The 17,887-nt window shown below is 45.5% G+C and overlaps 1 protein-coding gene across 1 annotated transcript in view; it reads left to right on the top strand.

The window, feature by feature from the left end:
• The window catches only part of grk3 (G protein-coupled receptor kinase 3), a 53,888-nt gene that overhangs the window by 7,261 nt on the left and 28,740 nt on the right, over positions 1-17,887 (top strand). Inside the window, exon 2 of the mRNA XM_080847309.1 lies at positions 765-841. Coding sequence (XP_080703435.1) covers positions 765-841 — 77 coding nt within the window. The remainder of the gene's footprint in view (positions 1-764; positions 842-17,887) is intronic.

Here is a 17,887-nt window from a genome sequence, read left to right as displayed (position 1 = left end):
TAAGGACAGAAGCTGCCCAGCACACCCCACAGTGTACACACACACACGCATGCACGCACTCTCTGCTGCGCTTTGGCAGTGTGGTAATGGGCCCGTGGGGGGAGTGCTAATTGAATCATTCTCCCAAACGTGGGCCTCATTAACACCCTCTCCCAGGATATCCAGTCAGAGCCCAGCCTAGCCCAGCCTAGCCCAGCCTAGCCCAGCAGAGCACAACATGCCCTCCCACTCACACACATACAGACACACACACACGCACACACCCTTGAGAATCCACAGGCCTGGAGTCCCTGCAGCCAGGAGCAGGTGGCTTAGGAGAGACCGAAAATAGGGCAGGGACTTTGGGCTGGAAGGGCGAGTGGCAGCAAGCAGGCTCCAGGGGACGAGAGCTAGCCCCGATAGCGTTAGCTTCACACAGTGTTTTTAATATATGAGGCAACTTGTTTTAGTGTTAGCTTAGTGCAGTGTTTTTAATATGAGAAAGCTGAAGGTGATGGTGAGTAGTCTGTGATTAACTGTGTGTGTGGGTAAAAGCAATGTTTGGGATACTCTGAATCATTTCAGGAATGAGATGAATACTGTGTGTGTCTGTGAGTAAGTAAGGTAGCAATGGTGTGTGTGTGCTCATCTACTGTCAGCGGTGTCTGATTCTTTTGGGAGATCACACTGAGCGCTTGCCTGTGTGTGTGTCAGTGTGGATGTGTGTTTGTTTGTGTACTTGTTTAATTGTAGTGTAAGTAATGGTGTTTTTCTTCTTCCTGCAGTATTCGCAGTGTGATGCAGAAGTACCTGGAGGAGCGAGATGACCTGACCTTTGACAAAATATTCAACCAGAAAATCGGTGAGTCTTACTATCTCTTCTTTGAACTAATGACACAGGCATTTACATTTACATTCACATTCTGTCAATAAGCAGATACTTTCATCCAAAGCAACCTGCAGTATGCTATATGTGTATGAGTATGGAAATATATATACGTTTATCAGCGTGTGCGCTCCTCGAGGTTCACAGTCATAACCATAGTGTTTGCACTTTGCTCCACCAGTTGAGCTAGAGGGACACAAGTGTTAGATATGTACTGAGACATCTCATCGTTGTGGAAAACGCGGGTGTATTTTTGCAATTGTATCTACCAGTCGTTAACCAGCAGAGTTGATTCTGACTGTGGTTGAGTTTTAATTTAGATTTAGATGTGCGTGCGTGTGCGTGTGCGTGCGTGTGTGTGTGTGTGTGTGTGTGTGTTTGTGTGTGTGATTTTTACTTTGCTGGCTCTCACATCACACACAATAAACTTAAACTAGCCGTGACCTCTGTGACGTGTCTTGTCCATGTCTCTTCTCTGGTACTTGGTCTTCACACCAGTTTGAACCATCAGTCTGCCTATGTAGAGACAGTGGCCTGAGCTAGCTTTCTCCGTAGCAGCAGCTGTGTCTAGCTCCCTGCTCAGATGGTGGTCTGTGCACCAGCAGTCCACGGCGGTCCCCCTGCGCTAGCACTACCTGTGATGGTCGCTGTGTCTAGCTCCCTGCTCAGGTGGTGCTGTATCCAGAGACATCTGCCGATGGCCGTGTGCGGGCAGCGTGGCAAGTTTGCTAAATTATTCCGTGTGAAGCGGGAGACCTGAGAGTGACGTCCGGGCTTGGCACTGAAGCGCTAATGACAGAGCTGCCATGGGAACATGCTGCCCTGCAGGCTCTGTTTAACTGTGCTTACAACTAGGCCTCTAGTCCCACTTGAGAATAGGCTGCGGTAATTTTCTCTTCTCCTCTATTAGCAATTTTTTTTCCCCTTTTTTCCCTTTCTCTCTCTCTCTCTGTCTCAATCACTCTATCTGTCCCTTGCTCTTTTCCTCCTACATTCTTTCTGTCTCCATTTCCCCTTTTTTCCCTTTCTCTCTCTCTCTCTCCAACTAAACACAGTCATACGTTTCTCACTCAGTGGTTTTAGTCCTTCTGCTCCCAGTTGCATCATTGTTTGGAATTCAATTATGTCTGAACACAGTAGGGATGCAACGGTTTTCGGTATTTTAGCGAACCACTCGGTTCGCCCTGTTCGGTTCGGTTGACCCAGGTGAACCGCGATATTACAGTATGGGTAACATTACACTTTTAATTTAATATGTGGTTATAATGAATGCCCGCATATTGGGCGATAGCTATGACAGCTTGGGACCCAGGGGGTGAGTTCTGCTCTCCACAACCATGCAACAACCAATCAGAATTGTACTGACTTTCCCAAGAGCCAATCAGCGCTCTGAATGCAGAGATCTGGAGATCCATGTGAGGAGAAACGAAACTTTCCCTGTTGCAGCACGATCATGGCGAGTCAACAAGAAACGGAGAAAAGAAAATTTGAAGAGGCACCGTCATCTTACTAATCCGCTCTATGGGAACATTTTGGGTTCAGTGTGGAGTATGATGACAAAGGGAAAAGGATCGTCAGCAAGCAAAGCACGGTGTGCAAGCATTGCTTTACTACGATCGCCTACTCCACAGGTAATACTTCCAACATGTTGAGACACTCACGCCGTCATCACCCGGCTGTAACTCTAAGTGGAGCAGCGCGGTTTGTCGCAGAAAACACAACCATCCATTGCTGCGGCATTTCAGCAACAATAAGCTTATAATTCCGAAAAACACAAGGCAATAACCAACTCAATGGGCGTCTTCATAGGGAAAGACATGCAGCCCTATTCAGTAGTTTTAGGCATGGGATTCCGTCTCATGATAAAGACCATTGATCCTCGTTTTAATATGCCCTCCCGCACGCATTTCAGGAGCAAAATAATTCTGTTGTTCTTTAAGGGTGTATTTATAACAGTTAAGTATTTTCTAGGGTTTAAGTGTGTGAATGACAATGTTTGTTGTTTGAGTTTATTGAATAATGTCAATGTTTACATTTCACATTACTTTACAGTACTGCACTTTACTATATTTAATATTGCCTGTTTGTGACAGAAGGCCAGAATAGTGTTCCTTGTTTAAAATACATTTTGTGATTTGACTTAATATGTGCCTTTTTTACATTTAATTGCATCTTGCATTGTCTCTGCAAGTGTGATTAGAAGCACCTCGTTGACTTGAAATAGAAAAGACAAATATAACCTACTGCGTGTTAGCGGCAGGATAATATTGATATATCGAAACCGAACCGTTACCGTGGCCCAAAAACCGTGATACAAACCGAACCGTGGCCACACTGTACCGTTGCATCCCTAGAACACAGTGCATTGTGATGCAGAAACCTGCTTGTGGTGTCTGTCTGTCTTGACTTCCTCCCCCTACCCCTTACTTTCACATATTTCCCTCAGTTCTTTCGTTTTTTTCTCTCTCTCTCTCTGTGCCGTCTGAGCGGTCTGTCTCTGATTGGTCGGGTCTTTCTGTTTTCTGTCTCTTCTGTTCTGAGAACTGAAGTGCAGAGGTGTCACATCACCTTATATACACTGCTAGACCTTTTAAAAGCCATTTTACTCATTATTAGAAATTATTATTGGTATCGACCAGCCATTTTCCTATTATTGGATTACTAGTAGTTTGTTATCTGTTCACAAGTGCTCATTCAGGTAGGTTTGGTCATTTTTGATAGTAGCCTATGATTTATTTGTATTTATTTATTTTTTAATTGGTTAGATTTGATATTGGTTTGAAATTTGTTGCCTGGTTTGACAGTAAGCGTGATCACCAAGTCATCACGTGCGATCACTGAAACCTCCACCACATTTCAACTGTGTGGCTCACCACTGAGATATTAGCAGGTGGATCGCTAATGCTGATGTAAAAAGCCCAGCAGCGCCTAACCCACCCCTCTTTAGAATCTGGTATCAGCATGGATGGCATCACACTGAGAGGGAATCCCTACTCACCAAAGGGAAGCCCACACACACACACACACACAGACACACACACACAAACACAGTAATGTGAACACTGTCTCCAAGGTGACTTTCCATCTGCACAGTGACGCACATCTCATGGGAGGGGGCTTTAAGTGGGTGGGTGGGTGGGTGTGTGTGTGTGTGTGTGTGTGTGTGTGTGTGTCTGTCTGTGTGTGTGTCTATCTGTGTGTGTGGTGAGGGCTGATCGGGCATGTGCAGCTCGCTGTGGTCTCCGAGGACCATGGTGTCCCCAGGTGACGGGCCTGAGGGAGGAAATTGAAATGATGCTGGGCGCAATAAGCAGCACCTGTCTTTCACTTATGCAGTGCCTGATGTGATTACACCTAACCTCGTCTTTGAACAGTGGGGAAAACAATGAAATGACGCACAAACAAATGTAGAAATCCTGTGAGATTTGGCTTTAAATACAGAACTGTGTAAAAGTTGAAGGCATTTGACTTCACGTAGTTCTCTTCTGCACTTGTGTGTCAATAGGAAATATTATATTTCAATGTCCTTGTTTCAAAATGGATTTAAGTACTTTCTGTTTGTCACTTTGTATGTTGTTGAATAGATTTTACTAATCAATTAAGTCTTATGGAAGGCATCCTCACACAGCATTGTTTCAAGTAGTTTCTGGATCGATGAGCTGATTTAAAGTAGGTGTGTGTGTGTGTGTACGTACGTGCCTTGTTGTGCAATGATGAACCTCTGACTTCAAGTAGTGTATGCATCTGAACCAGGAAGTTCCCGTTGGTTTTTGCCACGGTGAATTTGAATGACAAATGCACTAGGTCCCCTTCTGCCTCAGTGAATCTAATTTTTGCATGTCACCAGAGAAGCGATTACCTCTCCGCTGATGCTGCGGTCTGGTTTTCACTTTTAAACCCCCCCAGCTTTGTTCAATGTGTCGGATGAGCCCCATACAACGTGGAGCAGAGCAGAGCACAGCGTTACCCGGCGATCAGGTTTCATCACTGGGGAAGCCTCTCGGAACCACTTGACTGTTGATCAAAACAAAAACCCTCTCTGGTGTAGCTACAACCAGTCGTTACACCTTTGTCCCTGTTGCTTGATACTCATCTGTATAGCCAAACCCATAATCCTAACCCTGTATTCTGCCACTTTAGAGTATCAGTTACAGCTACATTTATTCATTTGACCAACATCTTAGCCCAGAGTGACTTAAAGCACAGTAAATTACCAGAGCGTGTGCTCACTTGGAATTGACCCCATGACCTCTGCTGTTAGCACCTTGCTCTGGACACTGACTTACATGAACACAGCGGCTAAAGGCAGACACGCCTGTGCACAGGGTATTCTTTTACTGCAGGGGTATAAAGCACATTAGCAGGACCAGCTGTTAACCTAAGCCACAATAGGCCTATAATAGAGTGGGACGACTGACTCGCAGCAGATTTGGGTGGACTTGTGGCCGGGGGTCGCGTCTGATTGGAGTATTTCAGGCAGGGTGCCAGTGGGGTTTTTTTTTTGCAGTGGACCAATGACCTTGCATAGAGGGAGGAAGTGGGTGGGGCTGTATAAACTCACGCCCAGTCAGATGATGAGGGCCGTCTGCATAACATTCTACTTGCCGATCATTACTTGCTCTTTGAAATGGCTGTCTCTAAACAAACATTAATGAAATTTAGTGCAAGCACCAGGATTTGCAAACATGAAGTGGTATGGTTTTAGTAGGCATGCAGAAATTTTACTCCCAGAAATCTTGCAGCCGAGATTTCACTCCTGGCTTAAGTGAAGCAATGTTTTCATTACTTGACCTTAATGTTCTGGACAGCCTGACTCACTAAAGGTGCAGATGACCCAAACTTCTGCATTAAAGCTGTCAGAGAAAGAAGGGAGAAAGGTTGTGTGTTTGAGTAATTGTGGGGAAACAAAAAGATGAAGTTCAACCAAAGTCTGGATGTGCTGTTGAGTCAGCTGTGTCCACTGCCAGCTCTTCTCTGTTCTCTGGGGCCGCCGTGGCCTAGAGGTTAGGGAAGCTTTGGGACAGATTTCCCAGCATTGGCAGGAGGTAGGTGGGGGGAGTGAATGAACCTCGCCTTCCCCTGCCTCGACAACCATGGCTGAAATGCCCTTGAGCAAGGCACCTAACCCCCACTGCCCTGGGTGTGTGCTCTTTGCTCCTAGTGTGTGTGTGTGCGCTCTCATTGCTCCTAGTGTGTGTTTGCGCTCTTTGCTCCTAGTGTGTGTGTGTGTGTGTGTGTGCGCTCTCATTGCTCCTAGTGTGTGTGCGCTCTTTGCCCTTTGCTCCTAGCCTGTGTAGTGCTCATTGCTCCTAGCCTGTGTAGTGCTCATTGCTCCTAGCCTGTGTAGTGCTCATTGCTCCTAGCCTGTGTAGTGCTCTTTGCTCCTAGCCTGTGTAGTGTCTTTGCTCCTAGCCTGTGTAGTGCTCTTTGCTCCTAGCCTGTGTAGTGCTCTTTGCTCCTCGCCTGTGTAGTGCTCTTTGCTCCTCGCCTGTGTAGTGCTCATTGCTCCTAGTGTGTGCAGTGCTCTTTGCTCCTAGCCTGTGTAGTGCTCATTGCTCCTAGTGTGTGCTGTGCTCTTTGCTCCTAGCCTGTGTAGTGCACTTTGCTCCTAGCCTGTGTAGTGCTCATTGCTCCTATTGTGTTCAGTGCTCATTGCTCCTAGCCTGTGTAGTGCTCTTTGCTCCTAGCCTGTGTGCAGTGCTATTTGCTCCTAGCCTGTGTAGTGCTCATTGCTCCTAGTGTGTGCAGTGCTCTTTGCTCCTAGCCTGTGTAGTGCTCATTGCTCCTAGTGTGTGTAGCTAGGATAAACAGATGGGTTCAATGCAGAGAACACATTCCTATGTGTGAAACATACTCTGCCAATAAATGATTCTAATTCTAATTATTCTCTGGCACCTGCCCGCCCGGTGTGTCCAGCAGTTCTGTGCTCTTCTTTGCTTCTGCCTGTGTTTATGTGTTTGCCTCTGAGGTGAGGTGTTTGTCTGTGTATGTGTGTCTAAGTCTTGCGTGTGTGTGCGCGCTCATTGCTGTGCTGTGTTTGTCAGCTAGAGCGCCATGACTGCTGCCATGACTGCTGTGCGCTCTCTCTTAGCCTTTGGTCAGTCAATGCCACAGAAACCCTGCAACAGAGCAGCTGAGACCAATATCTCTTGCCCCCCTCCCCCCTCTCCCTCTCTCTCTCCCTCCCTCCCTCTCTGGCATGCACACTTCTCCCCTCTGTCTCCCCGTGTTGCCGAGGAGGTTCGTTGACGTTTCATGTTGAATGCACACACGCACGCACGCGCATAGAGGCTGGTGTCTTTGGCATATGCAGTTCAATTTCTTTATGTTGCCCGATTGCACGATTCCTTTATTATTTTTTTATTTTTTGCCTGCTGTTGCCTTGCTGATGTGTTGATACTGCACTGCAGCATGGGTTTCTTGCAGTCACAATCTCTCTCTCCTTTACTCACTTGGTCTCTCTCTTTCTTCCTCTCTTGTCCCCTCCCTTACCTTTCGTCTCTCCAGCTCTTTCTGTTTCTCTCTCTCTCTCTCTCTCTCTCTCTCTCACACCCTCTTGAGGTGTGACGTCAGCATGTGAAGTGGCTGGGAGTGGCTGGGTTTTTAGGAAAGGGCCTCAGCCTTGTGGAGCAGCTATGAGGCATTGTGCCAACAGTCTCTCTCTCTCTCTCTCTCTCTCACAGACACACACACACACACAGTCAGTTTCATCAGTGATGTGGTCTTCTCCAGCACCACTGTCGCTGACATAAACAAACACCTTCCGCTCTTTGTCAGTCTGTGTTTTTCCTGCTCTTGAACCTTTATTACATAACATAGGCTCTCGCTCTCTCTTTCTATCTCTCTCACTTACTCTCTCTCTAGCTCCCTATCTCCCCTCCCCCCTTATTAACAGCAGCAGCAACAATGACAATGATACCCAGCTTTCAGAGCTGTCTCTTTTACATACACACACGCACACACACACACACACACAGTGCTCTTGACCGTGAGGCCGAGTGTGACTTCTTTCTGACGAGTTAATTACGACGGCGCCGTTAATTACTAACGAGCAGCCAGGGACAACCGAACCTAGGGCCTGGGCAAGTAACAGCTGGGCACTCTTCCATCTCTCTCTCTCTCTCTCTCTCTCTCTCTCTCTCTCTCTCTCTCTCTCTCTCTCTCTCTCTCTCTCTCTCTCTCTCTCTCTCTCTCTCTCTCTCTCTCTCTCTCTCTCTCTCTCTCTCTATATCTATATCTATCTCTCTCTCTCTCTGTTTTTGTCTCTGTCTCTGTCTTTCGTTCCCTGGTTCCTCATTTGTTTGCCTGTCCTCTCCTCCCTCTCTCCTTCCATCTGTCAGAGTTCTGGAATGGATGTTGGAGAGTCGTGTGTTGCCTAGCAACTGCAGTTACCATGGGAACGTCCACCGAAAATCCCATGTTTGCTAGGCGACTGAGGAAAATGAAATGAAATAAATATTGAACTTAAAAAAGGTGACGGCGAGTGAAGGGGAACGAGGAAAGGGTGGTCGCAAAGGACAGACTCTAGGCTCTCATTACATCTGGATTCTTCTCACATGACCCTGAATCAGATTGGTTTTGATGAAGCGAAGATTACCTCTGCCAATCAGTTTACACCTTGTTGAGCTGTGTGTATGCGTCTGTGTGTGTGTGCGTGCATGTTGTGTATGTGCGATTGGTGTGTGTGTGTGTCTGGGGGTGGGTTGGGTGGGTGGTTTGGGTGGTCTGTAGGGAGTCATGTTGTCCTTGTTAGCAGCTTAGGTCAGGTGTGCACTGATGGTGTGTGTGTGTGTGTGTGTGTGTGTGTGTGTGTGTGTGTGTGTGTGTGTGTGTGTGTGTGTGTGTGTGTGTGTGTGTGTGTGTGTGTGTGTGTGTGTGTGTGTGTGTGTGTGTGTGTGCACCACTGATGCTGATGCTTCACTGTAATTGATTGTTTGTCTGATCCATCAGATGCCCTTAATGTTATTGGGAGGGAGGGGTCATTGGCTGCTAAGTGCAGTCATCTCTGGACCTTCTTAGTGGGCTTTTCTGTGTAGCTCTCTCTCTCTATCTCTCGCCACATCTTCTGCTTCTCATTCCGTCGCCATCTTCCTCCTTTCCCTCCCTTCTCAATCTTTCCATCTTTCCATTTATCACCCTGCTTATTTTCGTTCTCTCCCTCATCTCTCTCTCTCTCTCTCTCTCTCTCTCTCTCCCTCTCTCTCTCTCTCTCTCTCAGGCAGAAATGAGTGTACATATACTGATGGGGATGTCTGATGGCTGAATGCCCCCCCGACCCCATTCGAGGCCGTGTGTGTGTGTGTGTGTGTGTGTGTGTGTGTACAAGGTCCTTGTAAGCACCAAGTAGAACAATAAGATGGCAGGCCTGGACTCCCCCACCATGTCTCTGTTACGACTGCTTTCTTCACCTCTCTGTTCTCTGCTTGTCTGTTGTCTTTTTGTTTCCTATCTACCCCCACCCCCCCTTCTCTCTCTCTCTCTCTCTCTCTAGTGTGTTCATCCAGAGCCTGGCTCTGTGCCTGACTGTGTTTATATTCACTATGTTCTTTCTTTTACTATCTTTCCCAGGCTGTGTGTGTGTGTGTGTGTGTGTGTGTGTGTGTGTGTGTGTGTGTGTGTGTGTGTGTGCGCACGTACACTGCACCACAGTTGCTCCTTCATTATCATCCAATTGGATGCGGAGTCAAACTCGGTGACTCGATGTACATTGTCCTCCTGCTTTAGACCTTCACCCTCTCTTCAGGCCCCTCCAGATCCCCCCCAGATATTAAGAGCCTTTCAGGGCGCACCGGGGTTTTCCTTTGGAGCTATGGATCCTTTTAGTCCCTTAAGGATAGGTTCAGACCCAAATGGCTCCTTCTACAGGCCAGGCCTTGAAGCTATGGGTGAGATCGCGGACGTGGCCCGGTCCTGGTGCAGAGCACGGAGTCAGACTGTAGAACTGCAGGCCACTCTGGGTGCGGCAGTGATAAGTGAAGCCTTTGACCACCGGCAGAAACCACTAAAGGCACTACTCCAGGAACTGGTATGGCGACACACTGGTATATGTGTGTATTTTGGTTTGCTCTCTGTGAGTGTGTGTCAGTGACAGTGTGTTGTGTTTGTGAGATATTTTGTGACGGATGAGTGAAGATGTTGGCTCAGGGACCTGACAGGTGGAGGAGTGCTTGTCCCCGGGTGGGAGGGGTTGAGCAGCACAGATTGGCCGGCGTGAGATGAAGGACAGTGAGGCTGAAGAGTGTATTCTCTCTGTGGAGAAAAATGTGCCGTGATGCGGCGCGTCTGACTGTTACCATGGGAACCCTGGGACACGTGTCCCTCAATGATTCAGCAGCCTGTGTGCTTGGGGCACAGCCTTTGTGTTTGTGTGCGTGTGTGTGTGTGTGTGTGTGTGTGTGTGTGTGTGTGTGTAAGAAACAGGACGGCGTCTGCTGCCTACAGGCCGAATGCCCAGAGATTCCCACTCCCACCAGCTGCCCTTAGTCTGCACACACACACACACGCCCGCACGCACGCGCGCTTTCACACGCTTACACACGCGTCATCTCAGCCAACAAAACAACAAAATTCACTATTTGGCCAAAACCTGCCAAAATGAACACACTTCATAACATTTTGTATGTATCTGTATTAAACTATGTTTGTGTGTAATTTTCATTTAATTTTGAACCACAAAACAATGTGCGAGTACTTGATGTTAATGCAGGCCCTCAAGAAAGAATGTAACTGCTGAAGAGCTTGATTAGGCTATTCAGTGAAAGCGTTACCCCACACTGCATGTTCTCTCCTTGGCAGCAGGAGCTGTACTAAGGTTAGCTAAGGTAACACTGATTGCTTCAGGTTCGACACCATCGATAGCTGTAGATTTTCAATGGATTGTGTATCTGTGTATTATTATTATTATTATTATTATCATTATTATTATTATTATTATTATTCTCTGTGTCTCACCCCACCTCTCTCCCCCCTCCCCCTATCCCTGTGGTGCAGATATGGCAAGCCATCTTGACATAATCAGATTGGAGAGGCACACAACCATAGTATTTTTTTAAGATGCACCCGTATTTTACACTCGAGAGTGGCGCAGTAACTGCCATCATTCACCCACCAACACAGAAATCTATATGATATTGCCACTAATTTTGCTCCCTGCTTATCACTCTCCACCTCTCTCTCTCTCACACACACACACACACACACTCACTCTCTCTCTAACATACACACACACTCTTTCTATCTCTTTCCCTCTCTTTCTCGCTCTTTTTCTATCTCTCTCCATCTCTGTCTCTTTCCATCTCCCGCACGTTTCATCTCTTCCTCATGCCATCTTCTTGATCTGATTTGTCTGTTCATCTGTCTCTTAGTTTTCTTTCTGATCCCTTTGACTCTTAAGACTGTAGGTATTTTCTCCTCTCTTTCTCTTCTTTACATTTATCTCTCACACACACTCTCTCGCTCTTTTTCTCTCCTTTATGTTTCTGAACACATCTGTTCCTCATTTATTTGCCTCTTTACATATAACAAACCTTCTGTCATTCTAACTATATAGGCCCTAATGCCCTCCCTCTTTATCTCACTCACACTCTATCTGTCTCACACACATATCCTCTTTTCACTCACTCACTTAGACAGGCACACATTCTCACCTCTAAGGCTGGGCCATATGGACCAAAAGACATATATACACACACACACACTATGTACACACACCCACACCATATTAACCATATAGGTTAAATGTTCAGTTCTGTGTCAAATCCACACTTTTATTGAAACAGACTGATGACCATCCTTCCCTGTTTGAAATATAGGCTACCGATGTAAAACACCTAATATTTAAACGGCCTTTATTAAATAAAAATAAGCCTATCTGAGAATGCTTCTTCGGTTGTTTCCAACAACCGTTACTGGGTTTAACCCCAAAGACACCAGTAACATTTCAGAACACTTGTTGATTCCTGGAAATTTTGAAAACAAAGTGATTTATTGAAATACTTAGCCTATGTTAAATAAGAATATTGCGCTTAAACTAGTGCTGGGCGATTTTTCGATTTCGATTTTAATCGCGATGTAATTTTTTTCTACGGTTTTAAATGAGACGTTCGATTAGACGGCGCCTTCAAAAAAAAAAAAAAAAAATCAATGTTTTCACAGACCCGCGAATAAAGCGCTGCACGTAGCCCATGGGCGTCGCGACAATGTAATTGGGGGGGGACAAGACCCCCTCACTTTTCAAACAAGTCGTTTCGACCCCCCCACTTTTGCAGTCAAAATAGTGCGTGCGTGACTGCTGGTCTACTAGTCCATTATTCTTTCCATTGCTTCACAATTAAATCCGTTCAACTTTATCAGTGGGGAATACCCACAGCAATATAAATCGACTCCGCGTTTTCCTGGTGTACTACGCAGCCTCATCACGCACGCAGATTCAACTGTCATTAATGTTCATTCATTCTCTGATTTGATCGGAGCGTCGCGCTAGAAGCAGACCACAGAAATGGACATACGGATTTTTTTTTCGAAGAAGAGGAAAGTAAGTCAGAGTTGCCCAAGTTTTACCTGTAGTGGACAATTAAGGACCACCCAATGGACATTATCTGGCTATAATCGTATTGTTATTGCCATAACAACCGTGAGCTAATCTGGCGTTAACGTTAGCTAGCTAATGGCAGTTTTTCTAACGACAGCAGCGACTAAACACACACTCACCAAAGAAGATTTTTTTTTTTTAATGTGTCACTCACTTGTATACACTCTCTTTGACTCACACACGAAAGATGATGTCAATGCCACAAATAAAATGAACATTGGTGTGCTGGGCATGCTGTCAAGCTTTGCCATGTATGAAAACTATTTCCCCTACGTGAACCGTTTACTTCTGGCAGCTTCCATCCTTAAAGACTTTGGGTTTCAATACACATTTGGCCATTTCTGACCTGAACAGTCATACTTTAATGAGGTGGTCAGTTTGAATGTAGCCAACATAATTATCAGGCCACCAAACCTATATCAATTGTGAATTTGATATGCTGATAACATGATTTACATCTCAGAGAAAAACATGGTAAAATGCACCAGAATGCGGGTATTTGCATGTACGTTTTTCAAAAAATTTTGGGGTGATTTTGTTCATATCGTGATATAAAATCGAAATCGAACATTTTTGGGGGAAAAAATCGAAATATAACTTTTTCCCATATCGCCCAGCCCTAGCTTAAACTGACAATTGCAAGTTAATCTGTCGTTTAAAAGATAAGAATTTGATCATTTTAATAATTTTTCCTTTTTCAAATAATGGACCTATTTTAAGCGTTTACAATACATGCATAACATCATTTACAATCTGTTCTTGGTTGAAAAAAAGGGTGTCAGGAGCACACCCAGGCTGTAAATGTGTTCCTTAGAGAGCAAAGAAAATCTCCTGACCGTTTCAAGAAGTGATATTGTGTACCGTGAAAAATCTATGTAATCACAACCCTGTGTGATTTATAATCTGCCATCAAACAAGTATACCTTTATTTACGTAATCACTGACAAAGTTTGTAGTAGGCAAAGCACTGTTATCACCAGACTGCTTTCATTCTATCTGCAGATATTATGCTAGAACTGAACTATAGTAAAGTAATGAACACGCCTGCAAGTGCCTTTGATGAAACCAGAGATTTAATTCACAATTATAAAGTTATTTTAGGAGGTAAGGGTAATTGTCTTCTGTCTTTTTGAGAAGTATTTTCATTTAGAAAGGTACTGCTCCTGACTGAAGTTGCTAAGCTGAACTAGCTAACAGTTAGCTAATTAGACCTGTTGCTAGTGCCAAGGTTGACTTCTTTTTGAGCTATATTTTACCATAAAGGTAATATTATAACTCACTTTACAACACTTTGCACGGACTTCAGACTTAAGATACTAGTAGGGGAGTAAAATTGTGTGCATCTACTTATTATTAGTGTGACGCTTTAGCATGCAAATTAATGGGAAAACTTTTAGATATCGGCCCTAAAAATCGGCAGCCCATATCGGCTATCGGTTAACCCTGACCTCTAAGTATCGGCATCGGCATCGGTTATAGAAAAACCCATATCGGTCGACCTCTAACACACTCTATACCTTATAAAGTCGATAATCGATATGGCCCACCCTAGCACACACACACACACACACTAGACCTTATAAGGTCAATACACTGCCCAGCCCTATTCACCCCCTACCCTTCACTGTCTTTCCCTGTCTCTTTTACTCACTGTCATTCCTTCCCTCTCTTGTTCACCCCTCAGCTGATCAGTGCCATGGAGAAGTACAGCTTGAGGATAGCAAAAATCAGGGAAGTGTGGGGGTGGGGGTGGGGGTGGGGGTGGGGGTGGGGGTGGGTAGGTGTATGAGTGCCTGAGAGCGAAAGAGAAGTGATGACAAGTTAACCCAAAAATAAACCCAAAAAGACAATGTGTATGTGTGTGTGTGTTTGGGAAGCCGTGTCCATTTGTCTTCTGTTTTGTTTAAGGATGTGTATCGTTGCACAGTCTTCTACATCCACACTGGGTTTGCATTCACGCCTGTACAGTGATCTCTGTGTGTCTGTCTGTGTGTAGTGCACTGTATATGTGTGTGGATTGCTGTTCATGCACGTGCAAACTCTTTGTGTGTGTTTGTACCTCTGTCTCCTTTTTCATGTAATGTGGTCATTATCATTTCAGTGTAAAATGCCATTGTTCACACTCCCCTCCCCTTGTGTGATGTATGTTTTATGAATGCGGTGAGGGTGGTTTACATGCTGTTTCCTCGTCAATTCCCTCATGTGTGTGTGAGAGTGTGGGTGGATTTATGCGCCCATGTACGTCTGTCCGTGTGTGTGTGTGTCTGTACACGGCTGTGTGTGGGTGGCTCGCGTTTGGACTCTTTGTGTCGACTGCGCACTTCCTGAGAGATGGCAGTAAGCTGGCAGTAGCTGTGAATCCATGTACGTAAACACAAGCAAGCAAGCACTCACTCACTCACTCACTCACTCACTCACTCACTCACTCACTCACTCACTCACTCACTCACTCACTCACTCACTCACTCACTCACTCACTCGCACGCAAATACCACTCCAATCCATGCCCTACTCATCAATTCTAAAACTAAGCAAATCTGCTCTGCAACTCACCCCTGGCAGTAAATAATTTAACCTCTGTCTGTCTCTGTCTGTCTGTCTGTCTGTGTCTGTCTGTCTGTCTGTCTGTCTGTCTGTCTCTGTCTGTCTGTGTCTGTGTGTGTGAGCGAGAAAGCAAGAGAGAAAGACAGAGTTTGTATGTTGGTGTGCGTCTGTGTGTGTTAAATCTGGGAAACATCCAGAGCAGAACGTTGCTGTAATCATCAGGGATGGTCTATGTTGTTATGTTATTGATACTTTTTGTCCTGGCTGTGCCATGGCTGGCAATGCCCATTGGTGTCCGGTCAGACAAGGGCACCGATTGGCATCCCCAATAGACCCACCTCTTCCAGGCCAGAGACTGGGGGGAGGGGGGGGGGGGGAGTTTGGCCACATTTTTGCCAATCAGAGAATGTAAAGGGAAATTCAGTGAATTAAGCACTCTGTAACCAGGGGGTTGATATGGCTGACTGGAGACACAGGAAGAGATGGAGTGACAGAGAGATAAATGGAGTGGGGGAAAGAGGGAAGGATGGAGAGAGGGGGGCCAGTTTCAGTCAACCGTTTCAGAACACACACACACACACACACACACACACACACACACACACACACACACACACACACACACACACACACACACTAACATACAGACACCTGGTGGCACGGTGGCCCAGGTCCTTGCACTGCCGCCTCACAGCAAGAAGGTCATTGGTTCGATTCCTGCATGAGGCGCTGTTGGCTCTGGGGGGCAGGTCCTCCCCAGACCCTCAGTGCTCAGGTGGGCTATCTCCCAGGCCTTTCTGTGTGGAGTTTGCATGTTCTCCCGTGTTCACAAGGGGTTTCCTCCACTTAAAACCCCAACAGAAAAAACATGCAACCGAACACTCTTCGTCGGTCCTTGACCAAGACCATTCACCTCACCTGGTCCCCGGGCGCCTAAAGGCTGCCCACTGCTCCTGGGGTCCTGGAGGAAGGACAATCCGGGATGGGATATATGTAGTAGCTAAATTCACAATCGACCTCAGGCCTGCGTGTGTGTGTGTGTGTGTGTGTGTGTGTGTGTGTGTGTGTGTGTGTGTGTGTGTGTGTGTGTGTGTGTGTGTGTGTGTGTGTGTGTGTGTGTGTGTGTGTGTGTGTGTGTGTGTGTGTGTGTGTGTGTGTGTGTGTGTGTGTGTGTGTGTGTGTGTGTGTGTGTGTGTCCTGTGTTGCCTCCATGTATTCACGTGTGCAGTGTGTCGCTTGTGCGATTAAAGTCTGACAATTATTGTATACTGCTGGTCAGGGTTGGCAAAAGGTAAATCTAGTAGCCCTTCGGGCAGGCATTCTTCATATAAATCTGACTAGCCTGAATAGACCATTCCACTAAGACCATTGTTTATGTAGAAAGGTATATTTTGTAGTGTTTGAGAAAGCAATTAAAAAAAAACATTTACCAAGCGCAAACTGTAACAGTCATCATACATAAATTAATCAGCAATCGTCAAACATAAATCTTTAATTAGATCCAACAATGCACTGAAACTTCAATACAACAAAAGCGATTGAGAGATTGAATAGTATGGATAGCATCAGTCTGTGTCGGATTCCTCCCAAGCCTTGGCCTTGCTGGGCTGATATGTTCAGGAATTTTTCCCAGAAACGGATTGCTTTGTCAGGCCAAAAGGATTCAACCAATTTATTCCCCATTTTATAGAAAGCTGCATCAGATCATTCAGAGTTTCATATTGCAGAGAGGTACAGTATGAGTTTTTTTTGTCACGGTTCATGCAAGAAAATCCTCTCTCGCAGATAGCTTTAGATGGACTAAGTGTCCACGTTCATTCTACCATCAACAATATATGAGATGGGTGTCTTGGGTTCTCAGTGAGACAATCTCCTTAGAAGTAATGTAGCTTCATATCTCGCTGCCATGAAAGCCACATTTGTAACTGTATTGTATTTATATAGTGCCAAAACAATAAAATTGTCTCAAGGTGCTTTTACAGAGCCCGGGGCCTGAACCCACATAGAGCGAGCCCAATGGCAGCAGGGTCAAGGAAAAATTCCCTGTTCCTCCTTTTATACATCTGTCCATTCTTGTGGAGCTTTCTCCTTCTCTTCCACATTTAGCAAACTGGCGAAAATGTGTAACAAGATAATCCTCCTCTTCATCCCATTAATTTACCTACTTTTTTCTGGACCGGGAAGTACAGATGGATGAAAACCTTTGAAACAAGAGAGGCTTTTCAGACTGATTTTTAAACCTGCTGTCAACAATCTGGTGACTTTCTCTGTGGGTTCACTTTTCCAGCAGGTTTATTGTTGTTTTCTAGAAGGTTGTTTGTTGTTTTCTAGAAGGTCTATTGCTCTTTGTTAGAAGGTCGTTTGCTCTTTGTGAGCTGAGTTCCACCTGAAAAAATAGAAATTAAGAACTTTTCAGTACTCTAAGTAAGTAGTCAAAAGTTGTCGTTTTCTTTTTGTCACAGTTCATTTTAAGTTGCAGAAGTTGAAATGGATTACTTTTTAGTATTTGTTTGTGTCCACTGAGTTTGATAAAACTTTCAGAGATTAACTGAAACGTAAGTAATTTGGTGTGTCTTCAGACGTGACCAGGTAGTCACAGCCTTTCACACTCTCCAGTACCGCTAGCTCTAATTTGTGCGCCACACAGTGGATTGTTATGATGTGAGGAGTTCACTCTCCCCGCTACTCCTGTTCACTCGCCCACCAGCACTGCCGCGGTCACATTTGGATTTTCACACACATTAGGCTTTAGGTTTCCCCCCCCCCCCCCCCCCCCCCAACTAGCAAGACAAAAGAGCAGAGAAAGCTAATAAAGGACGCAATTTTATTTGGCTTAGGGGATCATTTCTGGATGCCCGGCATGCAGGGTGTTGTGTCGTTCTGAAAGC

Source organism: Sprattus sprattus (genome assembly GCF_963457725.1).
Source record: "Sprattus sprattus genome assembly, chromosome: 11".
Classification (NCBI taxonomy): Eukaryota; Metazoa; Chordata; class Actinopteri; order Clupeiformes; family Clupeidae; genus Sprattus; species Sprattus sprattus.
Note: the sequence above shows the minus strand (reverse complement) of the source record. Positions and strands in the feature narration are given on the sequence as shown.